Source organism: Leptonotus elevatus, chromosome 1 (assembly GCF_054856555.1).
Source record: "Leptonotus elevatus isolate MCC_2025b chromosome 1, RoL_Lele_1.0, whole genome shotgun sequence".
Classification (NCBI taxonomy): domain Eukaryota; kingdom Metazoa; phylum Chordata; class Actinopteri; order Syngnathiformes; family Syngnathidae; genus Leptonotus; species Leptonotus elevatus.
In genome coordinates, this window is record NC_141239.1 from 45064455 (window position 1) to 45089494 (window position 25040).

General features: G+C 39.4%; 1 protein-coding gene and 1 pseudogene across 3 annotated transcripts in view; both read right to left on the bottom strand.

The window, feature by feature from the left end:
- Positions 1 to 25040, bottom strand: part of cacna1ia (calcium voltage-gated channel subunit alpha1 Ia) — a 174154-nt gene that overhangs the window by 111006 nt on the left and 38108 nt on the right. For all 3 annotated transcript variants that reach the window (XM_086076594.1, XM_086076756.1, XM_086076677.1), the window contains exon 2: positions 15870 to 16136. In XM_086076594.1, coding sequence (XP_085932720.1) covers positions 15870 to 16119 — 250 coding nt within the window. In that variant the 5' untranslated portion in view covers positions 16120 to 16136. The remainder of the gene's footprint in view (positions 1 to 15869; positions 16137 to 25040) is intronic.
- LOC147182440 (uncharacterized) lies at positions 503 to 10256 on the bottom strand (annotated as a pseudogene).

Consider the following 25040-nt stretch of genomic DNA (forward strand, 5'->3'; position numbering starts at 1 on the left):
CAATGCAAATCTTAGAATTTTGAATCTGAATGTTAAAGGCACTGTCCAACGTTTTGACTCAGAAATAAACACTTCTTAATGCAGGATGTTTAAACTCCTCAATCTACACCTCTGGGCTTCTGTTAATGTGTGGTGGTGATTTTGAATATAGAACGAGGGTTGAACTTTTTTTATATCCTTATATTTACACCTGGCAATAAGTGAAGCTAAGCCAAAAGGCTTGTAACAACCTATGGTGGTGGGTTGCGGGTTGGGTAGTTTCCGACGCTCTGGACGAGTCATGAAGGCATCACAGACTGTTTTTTTGAGAAGCTACTCGCGCTATTGGCTGTTGTGTTGTGGTAGTTGAGCCTGCTGTTTTGTTCTTGAAAACTGTTGTTAACTCCACACTTGTCCTGATTATTTCACCATCGTTACAAGGCGAATGTCGTTCTGACCTTATTATCCCTGTCGGTGATCGCCGGTGTACAGTAATGTGACCATTTGCAAGATACCTCTTCACTCAATCTCGCGGCTTGCTTGGCTGAGTGCGGTCAGAGGCAGGGGGCGTGAACGTTGAGCTTGTATGGGTTGAAGCATAGGAGGGGTCCGTTTTAAATTGTTTGTTTACAAACAGAAACGGTTTGATTATGAATGGTTTGAAATGGTCAAAACTCAGTGCCTTTTACAATTATACAAACCTTTACCTGATTTAACTTTTGCTTTGGGTCAGTTAGTTTTCCATTTCAGTACAGTACGGTGGGAAACCACACGGTATTAAATGCATCAGTCATAACAAGTCAACAAGAATAAACAATGGAGGAAAATGCAGTGTAACCTGCAGCAAAGGGAAAATGGTGGCATTTAATACTGCACAATCAAGAGCTAAGTCACAGAAGCAAGACAAGATATGTTTATTTTTGTTATTTGTATCTGTGTATGTTGAATGACTTTTTGACTGAAAAAGCTAGGGAGTTGGTTGACATAATGATTAGGAGAAAGGTTTATTGTGTGTCCAGGAGAGCAGGTGGACAGGCAGTAAGGCTGGAAGCTTAGGGGCATGGTTCAAATTGTAGATGGTGTAGATGGGAATAGAAATGGAGCAGGGGTTATCTTAAAGGTGTATTCAAGGATTTTCTTGAAAAGTAGAAGCCAAACATCAGTTTGAAAAAGATAAAATACACATGCAGAAGACCATCGTATCAGTTCTCCTGCTTGTCCAGGGGAAACCCCGACACTCTAAAAATGGGGAGTGATATTTACTTGAAAAAGCCTAGTAAAGGTTGGTGCACTCAGAAATTCTAAGTAAATTTTACAGGGAGTAAAACTTTACTAGATTTTTTCAAGTAAATCGTGCAAGCTCATCTACATCAGTCTCTGCAGCCGGCCTCACTTCATAGACTGATGTCCTCTTGCAGCTCTCAGTCATTTTCAAATGATGTGGTGAGATCGGTGGAGCTACAACGATAAATGGCTGAATCTCAGCGGCTACATGCTACAAACACTCGAAGTGGTAGGAACGAGCACGCACAACGTCGTTACAGCAGATTGATTGACGGATTGAGAACGAATCGTTAAGATGATCCACCCCGAAAACGCAGCGACAAAAGATTCTTGCATACACTTTTATGGACTAGGTAGTTAAGAATGACCTAGAAGTGAAAAAAGTGTCAGATCGAATGATGAGGCTGAAACTTGAAAGTGAGAAATGTTTAATGTAATTAGTGATTAAGACCCACACGTAGTATGTGAACTACAAGAGAAAGAACAACACTGTAAGGAGCAAGGTGAAGTAGTTCTGTAGCCTTGTTCTCGCAAGATGTATTCTCGCGGTATTTGTGAGAATCCATCTTGTACCGCTTCCATTGATTTCCACCGATATGAACCACTGGTGGTTTGGGCCAATCACAGAGCGACATTGCCGAAGCCGTGGGAAGAAACAATTGGACGCTGCAATTAATTCTGTTCTCGCTGAATTGGTCTCTTGTATCTGCAATATCAACATTGTAAAACCGACAACATAGCGCCATATCAGCTAGTCGGTGACAACATTTTAATCCTTTGCCGTGATTGGTCGAAACAAAAGTTAGGTAGACATGCACACGATTCTGCTTCGTCCAATCAGCTCGAAGTGTTGCACAGCATGCCCCGCCTTTCCCGAGCAAATCAACGCGGAGCAGTCCCAGACTGATATTGTGGAGAACTCCCTCGAGTGAAGCACAAATCAATCTGACTATTGCCAGGCTAGTAGTTTTGAGGATCCCGAGACTCTGGAATGGAATGGACATGTTTGTAAAGGAAACAGGAGTAACAAAGAAGTGATGGGAAAATTTGGTGTCCAGAAAAGGAACATGGAGTGTCATTTGGTAGCGGACTTTGCCAAAGGATGGACATGGCTGTAGGGAACACTTTCTTCCAGAAGAGGCCGGAACATAGGGTGACCTACAAGAGCGGAAGTAGAAGCACGGAGCTGGATTACATCTTGTGCAGACAATGTCACCTGAAAGAGGTTTCTGACTGAAAGATAGTGGTTGCAGGAGAGTGTAGCTACACAGCATAGGATGGTGGTGTATAAGATGACTCTGTTGAGGGTGAGGAAGATTAAGAAGAAAAACGCACAGTAGATAATCCTGTGGTGAAAGCTGAGCAAGGAAAAGTGTTGTAAGGCCTTTCAAGAGGTGGTGAGATAGGATCTCGGAGGGCACGAGGAGCTTCCAGAAGTCTGCGCCGCTACCCAAGGTCATCCAACAGACGGATGGGAGAGTACTTGGAATGTCTTCTGGTAGAAAGGAGAAAAGGACACTTGGTGGTGGAACTAGAGAGTGGAGAGAAGCATACAAGGAAAGAGGTTCGCTAAATAGGACATTGAGAGGACTGAGGAAAGGAGACACGAATATATAACGTAATGCAAAGGCAGAGGTCAAAGAAGCGGCATATGATGACATGTATGCCAAGTTGGACAGTAAAGAAGGTGAGAAAGATCTTCACAGGTTGGCCAGAAAAAGAGATAAAGATGGAAACAATGTACAGCAGGTTAGGCTGATAAAGGAAATAGATGAAAATGTGTGGTCACCAATAGTGTTCTGGGATAGAGGAAAAGAATATATTCAGGGTTTTATGAATTAATACAAAAAAATTAAAACAAGAACAAATATTAAGCAAAGGTGTGTTTCTGTAAAAGGTGTTAATTTGTGGAATGATTTTGGAAGTGACCTGAAAAGATGTCAGTCAATTGCTGAATTATTTCTTCTTCTTTTTTAAATCAAAGTAAAAAAACTTAAATCAGTCGTGAGCTGTTAAAAATGTATACATGCTGTAATTTCTTTGGATGTATCGGTATGAGTGTAATGAAAATTGTATATGTGAGTAGGAGGATTTATAAATGTATTATGGTATATGCCTTTTAAATTAATGTGCATATGTCGCTGGCAAATGTGCGTATGTTAAAGTGCACTTGTATATAGGACTAGGTTTATACATTTCCTTTTGTTGAAATACATTACCTTATCATTTTATCAACATAAAACGAATAAGTGGTAGTACTAGATACGTTTTTAACTTCCTCCTACCCCTTTTGAACATATAAACTATTTTCTTTCTTCCTATTCTAGTCCTATTTATAAAATCATAAACTAAACCAAAAAAAAGAAGAGGAAAATTAGAGAAATGGTAGAGCTAAAGATGGAGAAGAGAATTGTGTGGTGGACCACAAAGTAAAAATTGATTGGTAAGGAAGAAGTTAGAAAGGTACCAAAAATAAATAAAAAATGTTTAATTGGTCCTGATTGACATTGGAAATTGGTCCTGTTGACATACCTGGGGAAGTGTGATAGCATATGGAAGAGGTTGCTGTGAGTTTTTGACTAGTTGTTTTATAGAATTCTAGAGGGTGAGAAGATACCTGAAGAATGGAGGAACAGTTTGCTGTTGCCCATTTTCAAGAACAAGGGCGATGTGTAGAGTTGTGGGAACTATCAAGGCATCAAGTTGATGAAGCACACAATGAAGTTTTGGGAAAGAGTAGACTAGAATCAGGGCAGAAGTGAGTATTTGTGACCAACAGTCTCGTTTCATGCTTATTGCAAGAGTACTACAGATGCATTATTTGCCTCGAGAGTGCTGATGAAGAAGTATGAAGAAGTTCATAAGGAACGACATTCCGTCTTTATCGATCTAGAGGAAGGTGATGACAGGATACCCAGAGAGGAACTGTGTAACAGTGTGAGGAGGTCTGGAGTGGCAATAGTTCAGGACATGTATGAGCGTGGCAGAACAGTAGTGAGGTGTGCTTTAGGTGTGACAAAAGGAGTTTAAGGTGGAGATGGGACTGTATCAGGGTTCAGCTCTAAGCCCCTCCCTCTTTCATTAGTGATGGATTTGCTGACACATGATGTTAGACTGGAATCCCAATGACCCAGGATGTTTGCAGATGATATTGTGCTTTGCAGTGAAAGCAGGGTTCAGGTGGAGTTACATTTAGTTAGGTGGAGGCATGCACTGGAAAGGAGAGGAATGAATACACAACTATATGTGTGTGTGGGTGTGTGTGTGTGAATGAGAGAAGTGGAGGACGAAGCGTGAGGCTACAGGGAGTGAGTGAGTTTGGAGGACTTATTAAATATTAAATATTTAGGGTCAACAGTCCAGGAGGCGGTGGAAATTAAGATGTCACCGGGATGCACAGGATTCGAAATGGGCTAATCAGAGGGCCAGCCAAGGTTAGATAATGTGGGGGAAAAGATAGAGAGAGCCCCCTTAGATGATTTGGACACGTCCGGATGAGAGATAGTGAGTGTATCAACAGGAGGGTGATGAGGATGGCGCTGCTGGGAAAGAGAGCAAGAGAAAGACCTAAGAGGAAGTTGATGGATGTAGTAGAGAAGACAAGAGAGCAGTTGGTTTTAGAGAGAAGGATGAAGAAGATAGACTGATGGAAAATGATGGGACAAGCCGAAAGGAAAAGAAAAATAAGCTGTGTATGACCAACTTGCAGCACCAAAATACTATTTCTACATACATAAGTAGCCCCAGCAACACACTTTTTATGAATGTCATGTGTCGGTCCCTCCATCTATAACCGGTTTCTCTCAAATCGCCCCCCCCCCCCCCCCCCGGCCACCTCCTGTGACCATCTTTTATCAGGGATATGAGAGACGTCTTCATTGTAAGTAGCCAATTATATGTCACTGATGTTCTGCAACAAGCTGTGAGGGCATCATCACACGTGACAGCTGTGGGAGAGTGAATCACAAAGTTCTTTATGCAAACTGGATGCAGGAGCCATGATGCAGAAAATGTGTTACACAGTCAAGATTCCCAAGAATTGCCCCTACGTTCACAAAAGGACAAGGCTGAGCCATTTGAGAGTGTTATAATTGTTACACAGACATTCATAGCATGACACACTGTGCCTCATATAGCCACAAAGACGGGAAAAAAAAATGCTCTCAAAAGCCATGAAAGAGTATGCGATCTGCTCCTCTCCTTGATATTGTAATGAGTCTTCTTGGTCTGCTAATGCACTCATAAGTATTCATTACAGAAGGGTGGACCTCAAAGCCAATGCTGCAAGTGGCCAAGTGGCCAAATGGATCCCGCGGAAACATTCTGATGATCAATCAAAAAGGAGAATATTCATAAACATCCCCCAATGACTCACACGGCGCACGCTTCCTGCAAAACTGAACAACATGGAAACAGAATGGAAGCTACTGCATGTATTCTTATGATTTATTTTACACAACATGACACAGCTCCTTTTAAATCTTTAATGTTTTGAGTTATTTTTCATTTTTATTCAATTAATTCAGTTACAATGTATTCCTCCCTTTTAATCTAAATGATAACCATTCGTTCAATCATATGAAGTCTATTTGGTTAGCAACACATCCTTAGAGGCATTGGGAGCAGTGCCCCACTGGACCACGTGTTGGTATTTCATATTTAATACATTAATGCATTTTTTTTTTTTTAAAGTTACCATAAATATCTAGTCTTACTTCAAACTCTTAAAGCTTTAGACTGTAGTTTTCCGTTTAAATACTTATGTTGGCTTGTGGCCCCACAACCACCCAAGGGTCACAAATGATTTCGCTTTAGAAATTTAAATGGGCCATCAACCATCAAACATTAAATGAGCAGAGCAATTAATTGGGCCAATTGACATCATTGAAGAGATATTGACTCATTAATTATATCCCATTGGTTGGCTGTTCCTCATATACAGAAGGTACTATAAGACACTGACATCCATCTTGCCTTATCCAAGATGACACATATAGTGACAGTCAATCATTGAGACACGTGGTCACACCTGCACTGAGTGGGACCTGAACCCACCCTGCCTACATCGAAGTCAGGCGAGGGAAGGATTGCACAATCAGTGACTACAACTGTAAAACACCTCAATAGAAAACAAACTTGCTACAGCTGCCATACTGGATCTTATTATAATGTGGGATAATGTTTTGGCTGATGGGCGTTTGTGTTTAATAATCACCATAGCCCAGCATGTTTAAGTATAAAACTATTGTTTGCTCGTCATTGTTTCTTCAGCATTAGCTGGAAGCAAAACGTAGCACAATGTGCATGGAACACCAATGTTATTTTACAAAGTAAAGGCAGAGTGGGAGTTGTCACATTGGAATTAGTCTTTATAATTATAATCTTATTTGTCTTCCAGCGTAAAAAAAAATGAGAGAATAGGCCGCAATAAAGGCACAGGGAGAAAAATACGGTACTAAGTTTTAGAAAGAACATCTTTGCAGTTTTGGGAAAATAATATTAACTCTGAGAATTGGGCTTCTCTTCTGATGGAGAAAGATTCTTTCTTGAAGCTGAGTACTGATGAACAGTCACAAACAACTCAGCTGTATTTTCTTTCTTGCAATTAATACATAGGGTACAATTAATTATTCACTAAAATGTCATGGTGTCTATGCAGAACAATTCATATCATTTAAAACATCGGTGTATAACAGATCAAATAAAATGAACTACAAAGCTGTCACTGTGGCTAGTAGCAACTGAGTCACTAATTGACTAATTTAATTTCATCCAAAATCATGTATGAGGCATGACTTCTGCATTAAGAGTTCAAAAAGAAAAAATACAGTCCTGCCTTTCTTGATGTTGAAAAAAAATTGACAAAAACACTGAGTAGCCGTACATGACTTCTTGTAAGACCAACGCATAGTAGAAGACGAGATATAACATGACATATTATGCATCAGGATATATCAGTCATCTCTGCTCACAATGTAAAATTGTATATAAAATTACAAGAAAAATAAAAGAAGGAAATGCATGCAATAAATGTCATGATTGTGTTCAATCATAGAGGTTCCACAGTAATTGTTCCTTGCCAAGCTCTGCAGTTGACTTGCGCAATTTTTGTGACAGCAGCATGATTGATGATTCCGGACTAACTCCATATGTTTACCAGCTGACTGCGATGCATAAAGAAACCCATCAAATAGACCCAAGGACAAACCCAATCGGATGCACGCACTCTAGCAGTTAAAGCAATTAGCAAATCAGCTTAGCATGAATTTCTAAAACATTCATCAATCCTTTGTGTGACCTCCGGACCACTACAGCAGTTTGATTTGGGGGGAATAGATAAAGAAAAGACAATCCCATCCCATCATCAGTTAGCAGCAAGGCTCACTAGAGAAAATAAAAGCATTTCTCTTTTTAATTGAACCCCCCACATGGAGCTGTCTTCAATTTCCTGGAAAAGCGTTGCAATCATTCGATTCTACTTTTTTCTCTTAAGATTATGTATTAACGCGATAAGTAAAATGAGATGAGGGGCTCAGCCAATAACAACACTGTTATTCATATTCATGCTGTGTTGGGCGACTGTTTTGCCGTTATAAAAAAAAAACACATGCTCATTACACGGGCAGTGCCTTAAAAGAGTGCTACATGTGAGAGAGGTCAGGTAGAGTGTGCAATCACTGAGGCCAACAGTCATTACAGTAACTTTAAAGGCTTCTTCTCCTCGCCACTCTCCTAACTCACATGCCGGATGCACTAATGGAGTTTGGACTACACCAGAGGGAAAAGGCCAAACGAGCCAAGAGGATGTGAAAGATCAGGATTGCATCTTGAAATATTATTAGCAATGGGATTTATTCTGGAAGCATAATCATACTAATAGGTTTTATTTATCCTTTGCAGCGCCTCATTAATGCCTGCGCTTTTTTCTTTAGGGTCGGCCGGCAGATTCTCGTTAATATAAGCGGAAAATGGAGATCATTGCATGAGATGAGAGAGCCCATAGACATTTGAAAAGAAATGAAGGCAACAAGATGGAGAGGCGAACAAGCATGATATGACAGCAGACTTGATGTTTTGGAATACAACCTGGCATTTCAACAAACATTTTTTTTAACTGCTTCTACATCACGAAAACTTCCAGAATGTGAAACAAAAGTTGAGTATAAAGAGAGCAACCCAAGGAGATTGTATTAAGACGGAGCTGTAAGGTGAGCGAAAGTGGATGATGTGTCCCAGGTGTGTGCTCCATCCTCAGCACTAGTTAAGACCGAGGCACGGCAACGCCTCAGCCATCCGTCACCATGGAGATAACAAGCTGTCAAGGCCAGAGAGGATCATGGGCCACAGAGGCCGGTCACTCTGCATGGACACCGCAGGAGCCAATCAAAGAAGATGAGACGAGGCTATGTTTGTTACAAAAAGGGGAAAGAAAGGGAAAGAAAGACAGAAATAAGGCAATGCGGTAAGAAATAAATACTATTATGGGGGTTCAGCTGTGCTGATGTTTGAACGGAGAAGAGGAAGGACACCAAGCGGAGACACATCAGTCAGCACTCTGCTTCGAATTTGCTGGTATAGATTTCCTTCAGGAATGGCTGCACGCTGCAAGTAATTAAAGTGAATTTCACTTACATCTTAAAGTGCCCCAATGGAGCAGGTATGAAGCACTCACTTATTGCAATTCCAACTTAATATCCCTTAAAAAATGCCAGTAGGGTATCTCATTGGGACAGGAAGGGGAGACACCTGCACAGACAACTGTTAAACAGCTCCAAAAAGCACTGCAGTCAGCCAATGAAATAAAGCATCAACGCATAGCAGCGCAACCGAAAATGTACCTTCTACTAACTTTAAGTATTATCAAGGTATCCTGATTATACAAACCCCATTCCCCCAAAATTTGGGACACTATACAAATTGGGAATAAAAACTGAAGTGCCAAATTTCAATATTTTGATCAAAATAGAACATAGATGACAGGTCAAAAGTTTAAACTGAGAAAATGTATCATTTTAAGGGAAAAATATGTTGATTGTAAATTTCATGGTGCCAACAAATCTAAAAAAAAAAGTTAGGACAGGTAGCAATAAGAGGCTGGAAAAGTCAATTGCACAGCTGGAAGACCAGTTAGCACTAATGAGGTCCATTGGCAACTTGATTGGAGTATAAAAAGAGCTTCTCGGAGTGGCGGTGTCTCTCAGAAGCCAAGATGGGTAGAGAATCACCAATTCCTCCAATGTTGCGCAGAAAGATAGTGGAGGAATATCAGAAAGGTGTTGACCAGCGAAAAATTGCAAAAAAAGTTGAAGTATTCATCATCTACAGTGCATAACATCATCCAAAGATTCAGAGAATCTGGAACAATCTCTGTGTGGAAGGGTCAAGGCCGAAAAATCATACTGGATGCCCATGATCTTCGGGCCCTTGAACGGAACTGCACCACAAACAGGAATGCTTACTGTAATGGAAATCACAGAAAGGGCACAGCAATACTTGCAGAAAACATTGTGGGTGAACACAATCCACCGTGCAAGCCGCCGTTGCCAGATGAAACTCGACAGTACAAAGAGGAAGCCGTTTCTAAAGCAGACGTTTTTCTAGGCCAGGGGTTATTTAAAATGGAGTGTGGCAAAGTGGAAACCTGTTTTGTGGTCAGACGAATCACGATTCCAAGTTCTTTGTGGAAAACTGGGGCGCTATATCATAACTGACTCAAGAGGACAAGGACAACCCAAGTTGTTATCAACACACACAGTTTATAAGCCTGCATCTGTGATGGTTTGTACATTTTTATCCTTCAAGAGGGAAATTGTACACAATTTCACAATTTTCTGGCTGCACAGATTCTCCAATTGACTCATGTATGCACTGTTATGCCAGATATGCACTGTCCAGTTGGAATATAATATTTTTAAAACCATATTTGTGGCACTCAGATCCAACGTTGGGCCGCTTTCCAGTTTCCGCACGGACATTTGTTGCTGCTGGACCATGTTCAACTTCTTGCCTTCCTATGGAGCCATTATCAAAAATGTAAAAGATGCCTCTTTAAACTAAAAAAGAACAAGCATTTTTATAGAATTACTGCAAAGCGCAGCTGTTGAAGTTTGGAGATGGCAACGTGGGAATGTGTATGTGTGACACGGAGTTGGCCTGCTGCTAAGGGTAAATAACAACTTAGTGTGTTTTTAAGTAAATTAGCACTAAACAATCTTAAGCTTGGTCATAGCATGTCCCATCCAAGGTTATTTTAGTTCACGAAAACCAACAAAATAACTAAAACTAAAATTCTGAAAACATTTAACGAAATAAAATGAAAACGAAAATGCTTTTTTTTTTAAAAACAAACTTATTCTAATTACAGCGAAAATGTCCTTCGTTTTAGTCTTTGGTAATTTAATGAATGAGCCTTTGGGGTTGCTTTTAAATGTGATTTTAAATATATATATATATATATATATATTTTCATATTAAGTGGAATAAGAATGTTTGAAAGTGTGTCACACAGAAGTGATGTCATCTAGCAGCACCAATAGAAAAGCACCTTCTGATGACGTCACTCCTTGGCGTCAATTTTGCGTCCTTGACTTTTGGCTCCAATGGCTCGGCTCGCCTGCTTTTTCATTTAAGTCAGCCGAAATGCAACGCTAGGTAAGAAAAGTGTTACTTATTTAATTTGACCACGGTGCTTATTAAATATTGCACACAAGTAATACACATAAAAACTTTTTTTTTAAACTAATACTGAAACTAACTAAACTAAAATTAAACATGTTTTAAATAACTTAAACTAATCAAAACTAACAGAACCCCCCTGAAAACTAAATAAAATTAACTAAATTTAAAAATAAACTCAAAATGAAATAAAAACTAACTAAAATGAAAATTCCAAAACTATAACAAGCCTGGTCCCATCACCACTAAGTTGTCTTTATCGGTAAAACTTGGTGAATGTTAAAGCTTCTCCAGCTAGCTTAGCGTAGCATAAAGCTTGTTGCTCATGTCTCATAACACATCATTAAGCGGTAAGTGGCGTAATTATTGCAGGGAATGTGAATGAGAAATAAATAAAGAGCAGGCATGCGTGACAGTTGCGTATCTTTGGTGTTTCAGCGTTTATTCCCATTTTACGTGCTGTGTTAGTGTTAGATTTTTGGATGAGAGATCTGCGTGGATGAAAAGTGCGACCAGGTACGGAAAATAAAGTACTAATATGGCCCAAAGTGCTTTCTAATGTGTAGAACTGCAGTGCATCAAGCTGTGTTGCCTTATTTATCTACTTTAGCGGTCTAACATATTACACTGAGTATGATCCACTACAGTTCTACCACTGCAAATGACCACACTACAATAAACATTATAATAAACATTGTTAAATGAATACTTCCCCAACAGTGTCCTTTAATATGGAGCGTCGTTATCGTCGTATACTGTTCTCATTTTGCTATGCAAGTGTACCCAATGAAGTGTCCTGAAGTGTATTGTAAAGTGCGCTGGTAACAGGTAAGAATAGTGGCGCATGACGGGGAGTGTGTGGGGGTTGCAGCATCAGAGGAAGTGCTCCAGGTGCTATGCTGCAGGCGTGGGAGACTATTGGAGACGTGTGTGTGTGTGTGCGTGTAGGTGTGCGTGTGTTTGAGAGAGACTGAAGGCCCCTCTTAACTGAGTGGCGGACAGATTTATTGATCTGCCAAGAGATGGTGAAACAGCCTCTTATTACCCTTTTATAAACACACATTCTCTAAAGCACACACACGCTCACATAAACACACACTTCACAAACCTCATTTGATCTTGTCATCACATAAATGCAGTGTATGATATTCCTACATGCATCTTTGTCATTTCGTGTCATGGTAGAAATGGCTTCAGTTCGAGCAGATGCAACAAAGTAGATGCACATATACACTCGCAAGCGCACGCTTGGAACTACTGTAGAGATGCACAAAATTAACCTGACCTGTCTGTTAAAGATATTCACAGCAGGCAATAGAAACACACAGCATTTGCCATTGTTATCTGTCACACACATACATCATCAAACCAATAATATTTTGTGTTTCGTAATAACGAATAAGTCATGCTGGCAATTTAGCGGCCATGGCTAAGATTGGCTTATTTACAAATGTACGTCACATGCATGTTTACATTAGTGAGGGGTGTGGCTTTGGTCAGAGATGCAGGAGGTTGTGACTGGAGGCTACCTTCAAATCTTGTTAGCAGTTTGAAAACTCCAAACTCGCTTTTTAAACCAAGAGTTAGAATTCTTTAGTATTTAGGAGATCTGAATGAGCTTAACAGTCTTATCAGGTATTAGTCAATATTAAAGTCCATATAAAGTAAAAATAAAAATGTTTTGTCAATTTAACACACCACGACAAGAGTGTGCGACTAAAGGATCTGGTCACTCGCTAGCTTACAAGCTAACCATTTCCTCTCGGCCAGTGTAAGCCGTACGGGCAGCGGGCTCGTCCACGCCATCACCTCCGTGCTTGTGAATTTAAATAATGAGACAGAGCTGTGCTGTAAAATATGGCTTCCATGGTAGATGCTTTTTCTGGGTATAGGCATAGCTAGCTAGCTAACTGTATGCTCTAGTTGTAGAAATGGGTCTAGTAATAATAACTAAGTGACCCGCAATTGTGCTCATCATTGGGCATAATTTTAGCCCTGTCTAAAAGAATCTGGAAATCCGGAATAGAGAAAAACAGTCTAACATTATGTCTTTGCAATTCAGTACTATATAGTTCTCAGTCTGCACGTTTTCAGTAGTCTTCAACCATGTAATGCATTAAAGAGACAAATCAATAAATTCACATAGTGGAAGTACATTCATGTAAGAATGTACGAAAACATATCTATGATTGCATAAATCTTAAGCAGCAAATTTGCAATATAAACCATTTTGTGGTTAACAAGAGGTCTAATGGCCTCCAAAGGCTGAGCTATTGTTCACACGCGATAATGATAACTCTTGTGTCCAGAGCCACTTGAACTACTAAACAACAAACCACAGCAAAACCACTGAGGGAAATGAGCTAAACCAAGCTGCGTGTGTCCTGTGACATCCTCCTAATGGATGCACACACGCGCAATGCTGCAGCTCAGCGTGATCTTTGCAAGCTCCTGATGGGGAACGATCATCTTCCGTCCCAACGCCACATCAGTGAGTGCGGTCAGCAAACACATAACTTGTGATTTGGTGCCTCTATGGCACACAAATAAGCAAACTCGCAGATAAAGTATGCTCCGTTGTTTACATACAATATTACAATGCATAGAAATGGTTTTGCAAAATGGTGACTCTAAATATGTGAAAGGGGGGGGGGGGAGCTTTAGGATTCACTAGCGTGGGTTTGAAGGGTGTGCGGGATTCATGGTAGTGACGTCAACATAAAATTGCAGATGAGCAAGCAGATACAGGTGAATCCTTTGCTGATTAACTCATTCACTGCCATTGAAGGCTATTGACGTAAAAAAATAATTTGAACTCTTTCTATTAGTTTAACATTTTTTTCCAGTTTTGTTAACAAGAGTATGAAAACCTAGAAAAAAAATGTATTGTACAAATATCAAATTTATGATTAATCATGAGTTAACTATTGGAGTCATGCGATTAATTACAATTAAAAATTAGGAGTGTTGGGCAATAAAAATCATAATTAATTGCATGACTTTACGAGTTAACTCACGATTAATCACAAATTTGATATCTGTTCTAAATGTACAATAAAAAAAATTCTAGGTTTTCCTACTCTTTAACAAAAGTGGAAAAAAAATTAAACTAATAGAAACAGACGTCTATAACCGTCAATGGCAGTGAATGAGTTAATTGTGGCTCTGTTTACATTCACATCAATAGTCCAATATAAACCCAAAACAAAAAACAACCTTCACTTCACTAAGGCCATATTTGGTGCAAACAATAAATGGATTCAGATTGGCAATAGCTGTAAAGCTGTATCAGCAGCAAATTAAAAACTGCCCCAATACGATCCATCAAATTATCCTCATAACTGTCACGGGTTAGGTGGAGACTATCCCAGCTGACTTGAGGTGAAAGATGGTGTACACCCTGGACTGGTAACCAGCCAATAACAAGGCACATGTAGAATTACATTCAGATGATTAGTTATGCACATGCTTCTTTATGGCTAGTGATTGGTCAATACAGAATTGTTACTTGTTAATGTACCTACATCAGCAGTTTTGATTCACAAATCTTGTTCTTGGTTCTGATCAATAGCGTAGTGCATTTGAAGGTGGAAATGATAAAGGCCTGCTTTTGTTTATGCTAGAGATGGGACACTATAAAGGAAATACTGAATTAATATAAAATTTTGTAAATATACTGTATTGCAATAATCCCATTTTAATTTAATAAAAACAAAAAACATTTGTTGTTCAACTAATACATTTTGGTTAACATACCGTAAAATTACCGAAAAACCCCTGTTAAAGAGGAAGTCAACCTAACATTTCTTAACAATATGTTATATGTGACCTCACTAGTCTAAATATGACATTCTGATTAGCATTACATTTGCGGAATATGAGTTATGCAGCAAAATCCAGCCATTTTTATCCATCTCAGGGGGCGGCCTTTTTACCATGAAGTTGACATCACAGTTGCTCAGGGCTCAGGCAACGACCAATCACAGCTCACCTGTTTTCTGAAGCTGCGCTGTGATTGGTTGTTACCTGAGACCTGAGCACCAGTGATGTCATCTTCAGTTGACAGCAAGTGGCAAAATGGCCGCCCCTGAGGTGGATAAAAAAGGCTGGATTTTGCTGCTTAACTCATATTCCACAAAGCCAATATGAATCAGAATACCATGTTTAGAGACTAGTGGGCGTGCATTTTTTTTATTTTTTATTATATGCTCAAATCTGTGTAGCGTAAGCCACAGGCTTAAAAACTGAGTGCGTCGTGATTTATTAGACCACACAGATATGGGTCTGCGGGCTAGCGTGCTAGCGAGCACATGTCAAAAAGACCCACCCTCTCTCTGCATGCCCGAATACTCAGCATGGCGCTGAGAGTTGAAACAAATTCCCAAACAGGCGCAACAAGGCTTATATTAAATGTGTTTGAAAACAAATCTCTGAATTCACTTTACAGGGATCTGTCGTTAATCAGCTTTGACTGGATGCGGTCACTGTCCCCTGTTCTTAGCGATTAAGACAAACTAGCTTTGCTCGTAGTAGGTCTGTTGATACTAACATTAGCTCTGGTCTGTATGACACAGAAAGTGAGTAAAACAAAAGCAAAAATTGAACTGAACTGTAACACCTCATCTAGTGTACCTAGTGTTGTCTTGACTATTTGAGGATAGCCTCTGAATTAAGGCATTAAGAATTCACAAATTTCCTCTTTAGCAACTGACAAACGTGGTAACACAACTTCTTTGATTGAAGTTAACATCAACACTGCTAAATGGTTATGGTTGAATGAGCCCCAAAACAAGCATCACAGTCCAGTCCTGTTGCCATCCAATAGAATTCAGCCAAACATCTTAACCCTGATAATCTGCACTTGCAAAATGCAAACATTTAAACGCACATTCACCAAAAACAACAGCATTTCTGCCAGCCAAGGAAAGGATATGGACTGGAAACCATACGGATGCACCAGCTGCGGGGGCAGGTGGTTTGTTTGAGGCAGAAGAAGACCACGGGCGCCAGCTCGGGGAAGGGCACCACGATCGTGCTCAGGTCACTTCCGATGCTGGCGTCGTCCCCTGGACCCACTTCCTCGATGATGTCATCGGCCTGCGCCGAGCCATACTCCTCATGATGCCCTGGCACTTGCGAGGAAATGCCCCCCAGCGGCACAGGACACTCCTCGCTCGTCATGGCAACACAGCCGAGTTCTGAGGAGAGATGAGAACCAGGTTAAAAAAATTAATATATCTTTTATGAGGGTTTTTTTTTTATTATAATTTCGTACTGAATTATTAGAATTCTTGTAATGATATGGAATTGATATATTAATGAACCAAATTGCAGTGGCCCTAACACTCCTTTGTTCTTAATTTAGCCCAATCACTACATTAATGTTTTTACTCCACAGCAGCAGGGGGGAATCCTGACGAGTAATTGTACTTTGAAGCTGCTGTGGTGAAAACTATTTAACAGCAGTAAATTGACATTTCTTAAGCTTCAAAGACATGGGTAGAAGCTAAATAAGCCAAACCAATGATTGTATGTATGTGTTAAAAGAGCACAAAGGAACTTTTCAACCTTATTAAAATATTTTCATAACACTTCTGATGTAACATCGACTTAAAACTACTTGAATGGTACCTTTGTCATGGCCTGAGGGGGTCTGCATCATTATTACTGGCACTAAACAACTTTGAGGGGGATGGTATGAACACTGCCACACAAAAAACTACAAATATACTGACTGCTTTATGGCATACGTCGCTTTCCCCTTTACCCATTCGTTACAAAGACGGAAGTCAATTTGAATGTCGTGAGCTAAAAAAATTACGCAATACGCTTGTCCTCATGAGAAACGTGGTCTTCCTTCAGGCATAACGTTATCAACTTTGACCATATGGTGGCGCCAAAATCAACGTAAACTGAAAGTGTTGCTTTAAAGGCTCACGCAATTGAAGATTGACAAAAGCTGCACATTAGCACAGTCTGGTTAGAGCAGATGCTGCTCTACACACTTTTCTTGTAGAACTGCGAACCTGATGTAATTACAACTTCCTATGTATGAACAGAAGTTGCAAATAACTGATATCTTTCTTCCCTACAGACCCACATAATGGAACAAATGCATAAAATACTAGCAAATAAATATTGCTGGGGGGAAAAAAGCAATGGAATGTTAGAGCGACAAAAAAGCTTTCGGATTTTGGCCCCCGCTTTCCATCCAAACGTCAAAGCAGCGAGCAAACGTGCAAGTCGGACATAGCAGCTGAAGCCTGAGTGGATGCAAAAGAACATATTGAGCTTGGGAGTCCTCTTGCTTTTAACTTGCAGCCAAATGAGGCAGCCAGCGTGGAGGCAAGCCAAGGCTGGGAACACATTTACAAATACACGCGTTAGATGCTAGCCACGCAATTGAGCGCTGGAAAACATGAACAGAGGAATGTTTGGAGACGGGTGAGTGATTATTTTAAGCAGCGTGATCACGTGTGAATGTTCATCTTGATTAATTACTACACTGTGGATGCATGTATGCAAACACGTACTGTAGGTGTGTATTGATGCTAAATCCTACTACGGCAGGATTAAGTGCCAGTGGAGGAGAGGCTTTGTTTTTATAGGATAATTATATTAAAGGCTATTTATTAGAAAGGAAGAAAATAGGACACCAGCGATATAATAAGCAGTATGTAATCCTCTGACAAGATGCGCTTCCAGAAAAAAAATATAAACAGGCTTTTGTTTCCTGAATCATGTCATAGAAACACAAGAAACAAAGCTTCACAGCATCACAATCGTGGCTAAACTGATTGAGAACTGTTTGAAATATCGCATTTATAAATAATTTTTACAAGAATAAAATAAAACACACATTTTCAATAAGTACGTTTTGTTTCTGTTTTCAAAATCACTAAAAGTCTAAAAAAACGTGCAGAATATCAGTATAATAAGCAAGTGCTAAATATTCATTTTATTTGTAGTATAATTAGTATTAGTAAAAAAAAAAAAAATAATCCTATAAAAAATTAGGCAACAAATTAAATGAAAAAAAAACCTAATTCAAATTAAGAACTTTTTTTATGCATTGTATATTAATTTTACATCACACATGTACTGTAGAGCATATTTATCAACGCCCCATTCCATTTCAGTTTAAGTGTAATCCAAGTGCAATTCTATAATTGAATTGCATTTTTAATGATTTAAATCAGTATTCTTTTTGCTGGTTTTACTTGGTATAAAATAATGCATAATAATATTTGTAATATTTGCAATGAAAACTCTTGACAGACTTTAAAGCTATTACAGTTAAGCAGACTAGACTAACACCACTACAATAAATCAAGCTCGGTCAATTAAATATCTATCCATCCATCCATTTTCTATACGGTGTGTGCTCATTATATTCACAGCTGAGCTGAAGGCTGCCTTGGAGCTAGCATACATATGAGAGTACAACCAAGACTGGTCGGCAGTCAATCACAGAGCTTTTTTTTTTGCCTAATAATGTGTTGACCTTTTGCATGTGTGGTTGTGAAAGAGAACTTGAAGGAGAACACGCACAAGCTCGCTGCAGGTGACACACACAAACACGCTAACAATTAACACCTTTAATTGGTGGAGTAGACGCAAACTGATCGTTGCACCAGGAAAACCACCGCATCTGTGCTTCCTTCAAATCGCCTACACACATGCACACACAACTCAACACGGCTGGATCAAGCAGTGAAACTTTGTCCAAATGGGAGTCTGAGCAGCACGTTTTGTCAATTAAAGCTGTTTTTAGCTCATGCTGTTGGTTAAATTTTTGATTGAACACTCAGGTTGTACAACTACTGTATAAATGAAGACTGGGAGCTCAAATGTGTATTATTCAGGAGGACATGCAAGTAAAGACTGAAATCCCAGGCGAGTTATTGAGTAAGCTCAAAGAAAGTTGAGGAATTCAAATTGAGAAAAAGTGTGCTTCTGATGTTCACAGATGAATGTTGAATAAACCTTAACGAGAATGCCTTGCTATAAAGTGCTGCCTTGAGATACGAGTTTGTTCCTAGAAAAACAAAATGAATGGAAACCAATTAATCTGTTTCAACGTCCCAAAGAAACAGCCCCAAATGTTTGAATGCACTCTTTCAATTTTAAAAATAGCACTGTGTAAAATTATACTTCAAATATACAGTACTAAAGACATAAATAGAATTAAAAATAATTTGTCTCACTTTCTTATTCAATTCAGTGCACATTGTGCTGTTCATTGTGGCGTGCGTGCCTTGGCCACCTGGGGGCAGTATAAGGCATACAGATGTCACTCCACAACAGTCAGATCAATTGTTCTTTGTAGAAGACAAAGAATATATGACTGGTAATACTTTTAGCATGGCTACATGTGTTTGTGCATAGTTTTTAAATTGTATTTATTTATTTACTTTTTTAGTATCTGTTGCTTAAAAGGTTATAACACCGCTTCATAAATGCTAATCATTGCCTATGGTGTTTTCCATTATGTGTTAGGATTAGCATGAAAAGATAGCGGACTAAAAGCTAAGCTTGTGTGTGTGTGTGTTTGTTTTTTTGAACACACAATTCTCTTTGTTTTATGTTTAGTTTGAGAATAAACTTCGATTGAGAGTGGTAATAAACAGCTTGAAGATTGAAGACTCTTTGACAAATTGACTAATACTATATAACAAACTGCTGCTTGCGAAGTGAGTTACCATACATCGCTCGAACCTCAAGTCTAAGCTCGCAAGTTAAAGCAGGAAAATCTGCCGACTGACGGCTCGGATCATTCATCTCAAGGCACCTGGACCACTAAATATTCTACGCAGGATACATTTTTGTATCCATGAAATATATTGCACACACGCACTGGTCATAACATTAACACTAACGCCATCTAATGAGCTGTAAATTAGTTTATTCAGCTCTAATAAAATGCTCTCAGTATAGAACAAGGAAGTTTGAAACCACTGCGACGACAGTGTCATTAAAAAAAAACTTAATTTAAGTCTTTGTAAAGGCACCATTTATGATACACTTCCAAATTGGCTCATAATATATTGACCAGATACGATATTTTTTTGCTAAACTTCAGTCTGGTTACCATTAATTTCCTTAGTAGCAGTTCTTCTCAGCGTCTCAAATGACTTTTTGATGGCCTCTGATGCCAGTAAATGTTCAATCTTGCTTCTGCTTGATCTGAGGTACCATTGGTCATCACATCCTTATAGATACAGATGGCATCTCGGGAACTGACCTTCACTGGTTCATAACCTCCTGTATGTATCAAATCTGTGGTTATTGGCCCCCCTTCCCTGTGGTGTTTCTCAAGGGTCAGTCTTAGGGCCCATTCCTTTTGCGCTCTACACGATTCATCTCATGTCATCATCAAATTTGAAGGTACCACTTGTTTGCCAATGACATCCAGATTTGGCGCAGATGATACAGGCAGACTACATGATTGCTTAACTGCAATTAGTGACTGTATGGCTTACAACTCGATTCATCTGTTCCGTTCCGTTGTGCAGGGAAAGTGGATGTGCTCTTCCATGGAAGTGGGGGCAAGAGGCTTCGTGAGAGCATCAACATGTCTCCTCAAAGACAGAGAAAGCAGTAAGCTCGACTCTACAGGGCAAGCAGGGAAATATCAAACACCACCATTCACTGGATCGTTCAGGAACAACGAATGGTCATCCCTACCTAATGGCCCTGTAGCTAACCCGGTAACTCCCTTCGTATGGGGTCAGGTCTAGGCCTGATTCAGGGAGGTGGATCCCTCTACCAAACATAGCCATTCATTGGCACTGGAGTAAGTGGGACAGGCCTAGGGCCCAGCAGGATCACCATCTTCTCCATTCAAAGTCCTATTAAAAAAAAAAGTGCTTATTTACATGAGATTGCGCAAGTGTCCCTAAGGACAAAACGTCGCTCAACACTCGCACAAAAATTCATGAGGGGCTGAGTCTAAGTCACTGGTTTTGCTGATGACCAAATTATTGCCAGTAGGGATGCAACAATAACGGCAATATCATGATATCGCGATATAAAAATTGCCACATCGTCGTCACCATGTCATGATATTAAAAGCAGCACATCTGTTGAAAAGGTCAGGTTGTATTCCAATTTGTGTCGTTTTAGCACCGTCTGGTTAGTATCGTTTGTGAGTTTTTGTTTTGTTATATTGCCAACATCACAATATCATGATAATTCGTCGCATGAGGCTCATATCAATATTTATTGTATTGTGATGTTTGGATATCGTTACATCCCTAACAGCCAATCAAAACGGATGGAAGCTTTCACACAGGCGAAAAATCCATTTCCACAGCCACCCACCATGCACTGCCAAGCAGACCGGGTGGATTCTTAGAGTGCAGCACATTTTGTTGTTCCTCTGACAAAATCCCTTTTAAATCCTCCCTATAGCAAACAATAAAATAAGAGATCAGGAAATTTCTACCTGAAATAATTCAGTACTATAAAAGTGATACAGCGGCATTATTTTTAAGGCAGCATGGCCACTTAGAATAAGTTTATACATTTACTTAAATATGCCACGAGGATTTGAAGAGAAAAGGAAAATGGCTGACATTAAATACGAGTCACAGCAGCAGACTTTCTCATTCCTCACTGCAAAGTTCCATTGAGGGGAATTTTATGCTTTAACAATGCAACAGGCAAAGAAGTGTTGCATCGTGTGTGTGTGTGCATGTGTGTGTGTGTGTGTGTGTGTGTGTGTGTGTGTGTGTGTGTGTGTGTGTGTGTGTGTGTGTGGATGTCTCCTTTTGTGTGTCACTGTGTGATTTGGGACAATGCTGAGCCAAGCAGAGCTGCCACAGTTCTGACTGCTGCACCAACTTAGCATCTGGCTACAACCTCTTTGGAGCGCTTCCCTTCACTGTGACACCACACACAATACAATCGGCTGAGAACACACCCGCGCACACACACACCCACACACACATTGTGTGAGTGGAAAGAAAAACGAGCAAGAACAAGAATTTCAAACACAAAGGACACGTCCCTGATGAATGGTATAGTATCCTGTACATGTATGAGTGTGTCCGCAGAAACATAGCATCGCATGCACTGACAACACTACACGCACACACACACACACACATTGTCACACACACATGCTCTGCCTCGTCAGCCACGTCAGTTCGTTTGTTCATGCAATGACCTGAACAAAGCGCTTTTGACGCATGCTGCTGAATGATCAAAATGGCACATTACTCTTAGTGAGACTATCAATATATCTCATGACGGAGTATAATGCATTTATAAACTAGCCAGTGACAGAGAGCCAACCCGAAATGAGACTCCTGGCTTTTTGACAGCATCATAAAACATCTTTGGGAAATGTGATTAATGCGACTGTGGCCAAATGGAGAACATAATTCCCACTTGGCAACTTAATGGCAAGTATACATAAACATGGGCAGGGTTAGAGACACTCTGAAAAATGTATCTATGGCTTAGGCTGCTTGAATTTGGCAAAACGTGGTCGCTGACAGTGTGAGTGCGGATGCAACAGTGGCTTTTATAGGGCAAGCGCCGACAATGTTTTTCATGATTTGAACTTGTGTTCAAAATGCCTCCTTCAAGTACCCTATAAAGGCTTAAATGGGTCATTCGTGGGACATATTCAGTTTTAGTTTGTTCTCAGAACTGTAGACAAAAAAAATAAAATATCTACATGCATTTTATATACTAGTTAAAGCCAATGGCGGAGGCACATGATGGCCAGGGGTGGCCACGGACACTTGAAGGTCTCTGAGATACAAAAGAGTTACATTATCACCAACCATTAGACGCAAAATGGTTTGTTAACCTGCTGACACTGGAGTATTCAGAGACATACAGGTGTCAGACCAATCTTCTGCTTTCTGCTTTATTTTATGTCTACAGCCAGACGTTATCTATGGATGGCAGACGACCTGAGAGGCAACCTTGGCTGTAAAAGCCAGATGTTCAAGCTCTAAAAGCGCATTCCTACATCAAGACCTGAACATCAACTTAATCACCTGTGACAGCGATAAACAATTGTGACTGAAGTCGAATAAAATGGAGTCAATGTTATTCTACTGCAGTATTCAGAGGTGTTTCTGTGGTTTACAAACTTACAACTGCCGAACAAATCACGTTGGGTAATGATAAAAAAAAGGGAATTTTCACTGTGCTCTTAACAGTAATTGCACTCAGTTGAACTGTTGGCTGAACAGAAAAAAAACATTCCATTACTTGTACGTTTGTTAATTAGTAGGCTACTTCATGGTTTATAGAGGATGATGTAAAATGAATATTACTCAAACCATTTTTATTATTTTTATTATTATTATTATTATTATTATTATTATATTAAGTCATTTATTATACTATAATTTTTCATTTGATCATGGTTTATAGAGGATAATGTAAAATGGATATTACAAAAAAAAATTATTATTAATAATAATAACAATAAATCATTTATTTATTATAACATAATTTTTATTTGATCAGTTCCATTAAAAGTCAAATGGCAAAAAACAACAACAACAAAACAACAAAAGTAGAAAAATCATGGAGCACCATATTTATCATTTTTTATTCTGGTGTGGAAAAAATATTCCCACTGCAAGTTCACCAGCAAAAAGAGACTGTGTCGAACAAAAATGAGGAAAAAAAATAAAATAAAAATCTTGGCTCACCATATTTGTGTTTATTTGTTAGGTAGCAGCCAATTCAAACAAACAAACAAACAAATAAATATAGATAAATGCCTCTTTTTATATTTTTAATATTTGTCAAAATGTAATGGTATATCTTTCACAGTTTAAGGAAATGTTTTATTTATTTATTTATTTATTCATGAATTCATTAAATTTTAATTTATTTATTTGATAATTTTTGCTAAAAAAAAATCTTCTATGCCACCACAAAATTTCATTGATAATTAGAATAGACTGATACTCATAATTGTCATCCTTATGAATAGTTTCAGCATTTGTTATTAAATTATTCTCTTTCTTAACATCAACAAAAACATTGTCTCTGTTCAAGTTGGTGGTAACTGAAAGCTCAAAAAGTATTTTCCTTCTCTCTTCTCTCTAATTTGACTGCATTGTGTTGATCTGAAATTCATCATATTGCTTACGGAATTTTCCAATTCACAACCTTAATTTCCCTCTCAGCTACTTTATCCAATCCACATTTGCACTGCTTTCAACCTCTTGTTGCACTCGCCCCCCCCCCCCCCCCCCACCCGACCCCTCACTTCCTTCAGTGATAAACAGAGCGTCTGCGTTTTGAGTGAGAAAACATCTTTAGAGAGTGACTGTCAGTGGATTACATCGAGCCAGTGGCCCCATCAGCTTAATCTGTTTTAGCGCTATTAGCTGTAAACAAGTCGCCAAAAATCTACATGACTGTCTGGGTGGGTGTCAGTCTGCGCAGCCTCACAGCCTACACGGCTGAATGCCACTGCTCATGAAAGAGTTTTGGAATTTGAGAATGTTTGTATGGAAGAAAGTGAGACATTTTCTTTGGTATAGCTTTTGTTATATATTCACCACAAGTGCTATGGGTTTTTGAGCCTCCGGCTAGCCTAAATCTTGCTTGGGTAAATACAACTGTCCTGTTTGTGCAACCAATTCCAGGACTTACATAGAAACGAGCCTTAAACGGATAACAATGACAGTTCATTACTTTTATGGCAGCTGGATTTGACTGCAAGCCGACAGCGCACCTGCGACGCAGCCAAACGCGACTGATCTGTCCCCGCAGTTTGCAAGGTTCCGCGACTAATTTTCTTGAGTGACTATAGTTATACCTTAATATGTACCAGTGACTAAAAAGTGAGGCGTGGAGAGTCTCTGTCACTGAAATGTGATACATTCCAGGAGCTTCTCAAAATATTCACACTCTCTTCTTAATGTTCATGCCCATTTTCCTCTTTTTGTATAATTAGAATATAGCTACAGTGTCCAGGAAAGTCAACTTCTTTCTCAACAATCGCGCCATGTTTGAAGTTCAATAATAACTAGACTGTGTGTCTCGTGCAATTTCTGCAGAAATAGCGTGGAAATGCTGAAAGCTGAATGCTAATAGCTGAATGCTAAGATGAATGCTTA